At 41.8% G+C, this 8,646-nt stretch overlaps 1 protein-coding gene and 1 long non-coding RNA gene across 5 annotated transcripts; both read right to left on the bottom strand.

Annotated features, from left to right (window-relative positions):
* Positions 1-36: 36 nt before the first annotated feature.
* LOC125985327 (uncharacterized) lies at positions 37-2,838 on the bottom strand. Its single transcript, XR_007487291.1, has 3 exons — positions 2,414-2,838; positions 2,145-2,243; positions 37-571 (listed from the first exon to the last, which is right to left on the bottom strand). It is a non-coding gene; the product is annotated as an uncharacterized lncRNA (long non-coding RNA).
* Positions 2,839-4,301: 1,463 nt separating this feature from the next.
* Positions 4,302-8,526, bottom strand: LOC125984794 (NAD-dependent protein deacylase sirtuin-5, mitochondrial). 4 transcript variants are annotated; one of them, XM_049747003.1, is made up of 10 exons: positions 8,200-8,345; positions 7,880-7,932; positions 7,175-7,279; positions 6,779-6,912; positions 6,367-6,592; positions 6,186-6,273; positions 6,051-6,104; positions 5,448-5,571; positions 5,255-5,370; positions 4,302-5,144 (listed from the first exon to the last, which is right to left on the bottom strand). In XM_049747003.1, the coding sequence occupies exons 3-10, from the start codon at positions 7,272-7,274 to the stop codon at positions 5,072-5,074; spliced, it is 915 nt and encodes a 304-aa protein (XP_049602960.1). In that variant the 5' UTR covers positions 7,275-7,279; positions 7,880-7,932; positions 8,200-8,345; the 3' UTR covers positions 4,302-5,071. The 4 variants fall into 4 exon arrangements, with proteins under 4 accessions (XP_049602960.1, XP_049602959.1, XP_049602958.1 ...); XM_049747002.1 differs by lacking the exons at positions 7,880-7,932; positions 8,200-8,345 and adding an exon at positions 8,394-8,526; XM_049747001.1 differs by lacking the exon at positions 7,880-7,932 and having other exon boundaries at positions 8,200-8,368.
* Positions 8,527-8,646: the final 120 nt, after the last annotated feature.

Raw genomic sequence — 8,646 nt, forward strand, 5'->3', positions numbered from 1 at the left:
GACTGTCAATTTACATCACATTCGAAGGGATCAAGCTTTATACTGAACATCACGGGCTGAGTATATTTACTGTAAAAGTGTCATCTGTAGTAAATGACTTTTGGCTCAAAGGCTAAAAAAAATCACAACAAATAAAAATCAATGAAACCCATGAGTGATTATAATGGGAATAATAGGCAAAAACTACTCTGGAACAAATCCCCCATGATAAACTGGCATTTGCGAACCTTAGAGGAGTTGGAATAAAAAGTCCCAAACATGAACAAAGTGGTGATATATATAAAAAGTATAAATATGTTCTCAAGTGTCAGGTTAAGAGCAGCACGTTTGAGGGCTACATGCATCCGTGTACGGAACGAGATCATTTCTGGCTTGGCAGCACCAGAATCATGGGCTCTTGTTTCATTCATTACCACAAGATTAGTCACCAGGCAGGCACAGACTGAGGGAGCAACAAAGTTGACAGATGGATGCTCCGTGCACAAGTCCAGCCCGGTTCCAAGGACACTTGTGCCTTCTGTTGCCCCCCCACCCCTCTATTTCGTTCTCCTCCACTCACACGGGTCCAACTCTGCAGTACCGATGGGAACACAGAAAAGAGAAACAGACAGGAGTGAAAAAGCAGTTCCAGAAAAAAAAAAAAAACATCTAAAAATAGTCTGCAATGTCAAAGTGAAAATTAGTCACACCTTACAGATGGTTTTCTCCAAGCAGAACCTTTAGTTGGAATAAAAACATTTTGGTCAGCCATAATATGTCTGTTTAAAGTGAGGCTCAAATGAACTCAACTGTAAACACTTTTTTTTAAATTCAAATGAACAAACAATTTGTTTTGCTAATGTGTGCCTTAAAAAATTCTGTTATATACTCCACTTTAAAGAAGGACATTATGAATGTGACCCTTGAGTGCTTTTTAGTCACTTGGACATGGGCAGCTTGACCAAATAAATCGGGAATAGTAGCTGGAAAAACATCAAGTGGCAGAGCACTACTTTTGTATAAAAAGACAGATCTATTTTGCTTCAGGGCCAACATGGTGAGCACACACTTGACGCTAGCATTTGACAAGGCTTTTAGCGCTATGCTAATGGTGCGGTTTTGACAGGGACACTGTTGTCAGCCGCCACCAAGGTGATATGGAAATGCAACAAAAACGCTTTGTTATTTTTAGCCGCTTGACCGCTGCGTGATTAATCTTGCATTGATTTTTATGTCATCATCACCTCATTGGCTTTTCAATATTCCCACTGTGCGGGAGGAGTGCCACCCCCCCATTCAGAACAAATCTCACTAATGACCTTTTTTTTTTCCGTTTCATAAGACATCCCACGTTGTCTTTAATGCAAACGCCACAGTGCGTTGGACAGATGACATTCACGTTTGTGCATGTGTGTGCTTGATTTACAGGTGGATCCCGATGTGCCAATATGAAGATGAGCAAGTTTGGGGGGGTGGAGCCCGTGAATGACATCAAAATGTGTTATTCGGTGCACTTTGACTGGCTTCGGATTTAAGGGCACGTTCACACACTTCCTCACCCCCCCCTCCCTGAGTGCAAAAGACGAGAGGGGGATGCCGTGGGAGTTTGAAGCCTCCAAGGGCCAAACCAAGGGCAAGAAGGAGACACTAGCCTTCTCTCGCATCTCCTCCTGCCGGTCTCCCATTTCGAAAGCATTGCCTTGTTATTTTCCTCAGTCACGAAATGTGTGTGTAGGCCTTAATTCAAACAGACATGATTGGACTCTGGAAGCAGCTGATCCTAATCAATACGGTCCAGGAGAGACCAGTATGGGTGTGCGAGCGTGTGTGTGTGTGTGTGTCAACGCCCAAGCGTCCCATGCCCTGAAAATTGCAGACACTTTGACTCGACACCAGCAAATGAAACAGCCGCCAGAAAAAGACCCCTGAGAGGAAACGTCGGCACACTGCGAATGAGCTGGAGTCATTCTTAATTAAAATGTGCTAGGAAGGAAGTCGCCACTTAACTCGCCGCTACTTCTTGAGAAGGTGCAGTGAGCCCGTGCGGGTTTACACACATGTACCTGCTCGTAATATGCTGACAAAAGTACAGTAGGGGGGGGGACGGCTACATTTAAATGCAACCACATGAAATGCACAAATGAATGAATGAAATCCTTGCTCACCATTGGTCAAGCAGCATGGAGCCCAACGTCCATCTTCACCCTTTTCAACAGACTCATTTCAGCAAGTCAGGAACTCGAGGGTATAAAGTGTGCTTGATCCTTGGAGGAATATTGTCACAAACATGGATGGGTATTATTTAAATTGTGAAAATAAGCATAGGTCACCTTTAAGCATGAAACCGAACGACTCCATTTGTCATATCTGTAAACAAAAATACAATTACAGAAGAAGAGAAAAAGTCAGGGAAGGAAAAAGATCCACATCTTACCCTTCTGCTCCCGGCCGGCATGGTTCTGTGCGACCTCAACCTGCATTACCTGCCAAAGCTGCGATTCAGACGTAATTCATCTTTTGATAGACTACTTGACAGCTCACGGGCGGCAAGGCAAGGTCACGCCGGCCGATTGTACGGCGCTGGCCAAACAAGATGGAATGCCGTCCCACGCTCGCATATAAGTCCTGTAGGAAATATGCTTGCACGTGGATGACATCATCATTCAGGTAGAAAATACGGAATTCCAACCAACATAAACAAGCTCCGATAAACAGGCCGCTGAAGGGCTTGTGATTGTGTTCCATACGGGAGACAAATACTTCTCTGGCCAGTGATCGATAATGGAAGAAAGTGGCCGCTAGCCTGGATCCTAATTAGTGGCGAGCGAGAACAGATTAGCCTGCACCTGGGCCCCCCTCCCCCCCCCATCTTAGCCACGCTCAAACAACAACTCCCTCCCTATCAGCATGGCGTGGGAGGCGATGGGGCGGGCCACGGATACACACCACTGTTTGGACATGAAAAACATCAAACACAACCTCACAGAATAACACAGCTAATCGTTTGTGTCACAAAACAAAGATTTCAATTGCAAAGGTCTTAAAATAATAAGAGAATGGATGGGGTGGATTAACTATTAAGGATTTGTCATGGCAGCTGAGTTGTGTAAGCACACTTGCACTAACACACACATGCACAGTTCAGGGAAAGGTTAGCAAGATGACACTGCGAGTAGATTGCACTTTGTGGGAGTGTGCGTAGGATTCCACACCCGTCTCCCTTTCAGTGTTGTTGTTATGATGTGCTATAAATAGAAAAATACCTGCAATGGGTTTACAGCTTGCACATGGTGTGGTGTTTTTTTTTTTTTTTTTTTTTTAATGGCCTTCATTAAGAAGCACCACACGTTACTGAACTCTACAATTTGGGGGAGGGGTTGTGTTATATTGTCGTTTGGAAAGGTGCTAAAAAGCTCATTGGGGACCAAAAATATCCCATCGGTTGAGTTGTAATTCACAAAGTTGCCCGCTAAGTGGTGCAACTATCACTTTAAATGGGGCTTCATTTCATTTAATGGAAAACATAAAAAGTGGGATTTATTGCAGTAATCTCATTAAAACGCTTATCGTTATTTTTAATACTATATTTATTCTATTAATTTTTTTGTGCATCTCAAATTTTAGTAGTACACTGGCACATATTTTTTTACAAGGCCCAAATTTTTAAAAATATTTTAACAAATATAACTTAAAAAAAAAAAAAAAAAAAAAAAAAATATATATATATATATATATATATATATATATATATATATATATATATATATATATATATATATATATATAAAATATTTAGAAAATAAAAATATTTTTAAATATTCAATCGTCTCTTGCCGTTTATAAAAAAGTACATAATAAACAGAAAGTTGGAGCCCTGCAACATTTGAAGTAGAAACGACAAATCCTGATCATGTGTGCAGCACTGTACAAAACAGTTGCCAGTAGCATGAAAATCAGTCACACGCAGAAAAAACAGATCAATAGTCATCTACGCACACGCTCACACTATGTTGCGCCGCATGCGTGCAGCCATCCATCCGTGCAGTTTACAGCCAGACACTTCTCGTTAGTGGCCTAATGCCAAGTCATGCCAAACAGCAGTGGCGCTGCCACGGGGCATTTTCGGGACTGGCCGAGGCGTCATAATAGTCACGATCGGATCTGAATTAAATAAATGTGCACTGAATGTGGAATTAAATGACGAGTAAATCGGTCACCATGCATAATGTCTCTATCAGTAACTCGAGATAGATGTTAAAAATGGTTATGCACCTTAGTTTGGGGAGATTCATAAATAGAATAAACAATGCAAGACCAGCAAATGCATATGAAATCTTTTAATAAGAATTGCACCGGCTGCCTACGCATGAACAGACTTTCAGTACTATACATGTTTAGAAAGTGTGCATTGTAATTTTAGTGAAACATAAACTGACAATTTGGATATTGTCTACCCTGTTAGTACGAATAAAGCACGGAAAATAATTGATGAGAATAAACGTGTGTAACGTGAGCTGATATTGCTCTGTAAAGTTTAAAGCAAACATTTGGTCAAGGCAAGAAATGTCCTCTTGTTGCATTCTACCCAGCACCTCATATGGGATGACAATTTATCTACAATGGAAGCGGCAAAGATCAGTAACCCCAAAAGTAAAGCAGCAGAAGGTACGTAAATAACACCACGGTGTGATAACAATTCTCGGCCAACACCTTCTTGATCCCTCGACATTTTGTGTCTGTGATTTTAATTCATGAATGTTAAATAATTTAGGAAGGTTACATAAAATATCACCTCAACAGAAAGCTTGATGAAAGTGAAACATTATTTCCAGTAGGGTCAAATTAGCAGTTCCACCATACAGGATAATGTAGACAAAGCGTGAATGACTGCATGTGTAACAACTCCTTCTCCCCAATCATCAATCAATCTGCATATAGTTGGGCTATATCTCATTTCCCCATATTGAGCGATATATTCAAGTATTGACAGATGTGCAGCGCTCGCTACGTCGTATGCATCCAAGTGCTTCGAAGGCAAACACTTGGAATAGAACAAGAGTAAAAAATAAGCCTCTTTTGCCCCAGCGCCTCTTTAGACCCCCTCGGACTCGTGTGGCGCCAAAGCTGCTGGCAGTGTCGTTCCACACGGACCCTGGAAGTGGTACCTGCGCCAAACCAAAACAATCTGAGCTATGATACAAGCGCCAATGGTGGCGAGGATGTTGTCACACCAACATCTCCCGCATCATTTGATCCTCTTGTACGATCCACTTACGTGAAGTACTCGGACTTTGGTGTTGCTCGTAGGTTAAATTCCGCCACGGGGACGCCCCTGGACGCCACCTGGGGGCCGAACATGGCCGCCGGGTAAACGATTGACGATGTACCCACCTAGCGGGGGGAATGACAGCCCCACATTAGAATATGTGAAATCTACCACAAAAGTGTTTCACATGCACACTACTTACCACCAGACAAAGATCACAGATTTCCAGTTCTTTTTCCACCTTGGTCAGGAGGTGAGAGTCCAACGTCTCTCCGAAAAACACGACGTTGGGCCTCAGCAGACCGTTGCAATCGCTTTCGGAACACCTTGTTAAAAGCACAGTCAAGCTTTTAGGTGATTCAATTCAAAGTCGTTGGAGCCATCAGTCGGTTTCTTCTGTGCTGGCCTACGTGGAATAACTGTGGGTTTTCTTTTTTGGGGCTTTTTAAATAGTCACCAAAATGACTTCAACTTATGTTTTGGGGTGTTTTTTGTGTTCTGTCAATGTGAACGTGAAGCCATATGTATCACTTGACATAGAGCATGAAAACAGGCATTTGGACCTGCAGGGCAAATCCAGCCTTAGAACATCACTGCCCTCTAGTGGTTACCTTGCTAAGTAGGAAGTTGAGAGCCCACTACACTTCATGAAATGGGAGGCTAAAGTTGAAAATGGGGAAAAAATTATATTGTGCCATTGGGACAAACCTAAAAAATTCTGATAATCCAGTAAAACGTCCTTATTTCTCAATGTTGAAAAATTCCACAGTGATGGCAGCCACTTGTCACACTCCATTTGACTTACCTTGGCAGTTTATCCACTGGAATGTTAGCATCAGGCACATTTGGGTCAGGTGAACTGCATGAGAAGAAAAATGGTGAAGATGGAAGAGCAAAGTGTGCGTTGTGCTTTTAGAATTAAAAACATATTTGTGTGTACCCCTTGTTCTTGAGGGCCGCACATATCGGGCTGCGCTTGTTGACGTCCACATCGCCGCAACTCACGCAGCGCGTCTCTGTCAGGCTGCCTGCACTTAGACACGACGGGTTCATCACACACAATTTATCAACTAATAGTTACTGATAGCAATGACTCAAATTCATTTTTTCAGTCCACCCACCGTGAATCCTAAGCACGTGTTTGGAGCCTGCCTGCTGGTGCAGGTCGTCGATGCACTGCGTGATGACCACCACTTGACGGCCCTCCTTTTTCAGCCGGGCCTCGCACTCCGCTATGGCCAGGTGCGCAGCGTTGGGCTTCTTGCTCAACGCCACCTCTCGCCTGTGATGGTAGAACTCCCAGACACGTGATGGGTAGCGAGAGAAGGCCTCCGGTGAAGCCAGGTCCTGTCAAATCCAACAGATAGATTGGCAGTGGTTTCAATTGACTTCAATGGAAATGAAAGGGAAGCGTAACATCAATCACGTGAAATATGCGACAAATAACCTAACTTTACTGGCTGTGCTGAAAAAAATTTGATGAAAAATTGCTGAGATATATCTGTCTTAAATAAATAAAAGCACACAACACACTTGGGACTGCCATTTCCTCCATTTCTCATGTTCACCCCGGAATGTTGGGACCCCGCTCTCAGCGCTTACACCGGCCCCGGTGATGATGGCTATGTGCTGGGCTTTAGAAAAGACCTTTCGGAATTCAGACATGTCTGGAAAACAAGCAAAGAATTCCAAAATTGAATATTGGATGCATAAGAAAAATGACAGCTGTAGGACGGAATTTTACTACTACTCTTAACCAGTCACTGGAACGACACTATGCTAAAATGAACTGAATCAGACATGCACACATAAATAAATAAACTTCACAACATTCTATGACTTTTATAGTGTGTTGCTTTTATGAATAATGAAATATCACAACAAAAACTCTCTCTCCCACTGTACTATATCAAAGTGGCTTCCTGCTACCTGAGCTGGAGCTCGTCTTTTCCGCCAAAGGTCCGCTGGTCGCATGACTGCAATACAAGCGGAGGCCGAGTGACACAATAGCTCGACGCGGAAGCAGCATTGTCACTGAAATAGAGGTCAGAAAGAAAATAGTACATTATACTTTATACAGATTCAAGAGTCAAATAAGGGCAAAGGACAATAATAATAATGTCCTTAGCATTCACCCAAAAAGTATAGTTGTTGCAGGAAAAGTATAGTTGTTGCAGGTTTGCATGAATATGAACTGTGGCAAGTAAGTAAGTAAGTAAGTAAGTAAGTAAGTAAGTAAGTAAGTAAGTAAGTAAGTAAGTAAGTAAGTAAGTAAGTAAGTAAATAGCATATGAATAGGACCATTAACTCAATCTGATGGGTTAATATTTTGGACTGCAATGTGATTTACTCAAACAAATCGCATCTGTTCAGTTTTCACGATAACTGCCGTTTTGCTTTATGGGTGCAGAAAAGCAAACACTCCCTAAATTGTGTCCGAACAGGTTTTACAAGATAAACAACTTGGCTTGTTATATCAACTCTGAAATCTAAAATTCGGCAAATGCAAGAATGGCTTCCAGATACACGTACTGTAGTTTTTACTCGTATTAATGTTGGCGTTGCAATGACTTTCAAAGGAAAAACAAACATCGAGTGAGAATAAATGAGATTATTGTACCGTAGTTTGTTTACCTGCCGTTGAAATCTCGCGATGTGTTGATGTACGACGGTCATGCAAATCCTCGCTGTATAAAAAGGAACTGATAAAAACGAGTTCCTTGGAGAAAATGTTGATCGCCTATCGATACAATTAGAGCTTCCGATTATGTTAAAGACGATCCCTCCTGTATTTCAAGAATGTAGTTTAGAATTTAGAAACTTCCCGAGAAGTTACCTTACTTACTACTTTTGTGTCCGTGCAAACAGGAACTTTTTAAAACGTGTTGTTTAAAGGAACTGTTTAACCATAATGGAAAGTTAAAAGATTCTTCGTTGGTTATATGTTCACTTACTTCTATTTTGTAGCTCTTTGGTGTCAACAAACTCGAAAAGCGACCTAAAGGGGTGGCTTGTTTACTTTTCTTGCCTGCCACAAATAACTAACGTAAATCTTAACCTGAGTGTCGTAAAACCCACTTTAGAAACGAGTGGTGGTCGTGGACACGATTTAGACTTTTCATTGCTCATAAGTTCGCGACGCAGTTACCTTGATTTTGTAGTTCTTTGGCAAACGACCGTGCTTGATCGAGTTCAACTCTGCTGGCCACAATTAATAGTCGTAAATCTCATCCAAGTGTCGTGCCGCTTTTAAAAGTCGTAAGGGAGGAGCGAGTGACCTCTGCTGGGATTTTTGTTTTGTTTTTCAAATAAAAAAACACTGTATTCAAGTTTCCCAATGAACAACAAAAAAAAAAAATTGTAAATTTTTGTACAGCTTTTCTGTTGCTTTTTTCATTCCA

This window comes from Syngnathus scovelli, chromosome 17 (assembly GCF_024217435.2).
Source record: "Syngnathus scovelli strain Florida chromosome 17, RoL_Ssco_1.2, whole genome shotgun sequence".
Classification (NCBI taxonomy): domain Eukaryota; kingdom Metazoa; phylum Chordata; class Actinopteri; order Syngnathiformes; family Syngnathidae; genus Syngnathus; species Syngnathus scovelli.

Excerpts from the sequence above, each read along its gene's own strand:
- LOC125984794 (XM_049747001.1), bottom strand. Across the intron at positions 6,105-6,185 it reads GCGGCCCTCAAGAACAAGGG|TTCACCTGACCCAAATGTGC; the intron begins GTACACACAAAT and ends CTTCTCATGCAG. Across the intron at positions 5,371-5,447 it reads TCTGTGATCTTTGTCTGGTG|GTGGGTACATCGTCAATCGT; the intron begins GTAAGTAGTGTG and ends TCCCCCCGCTAG.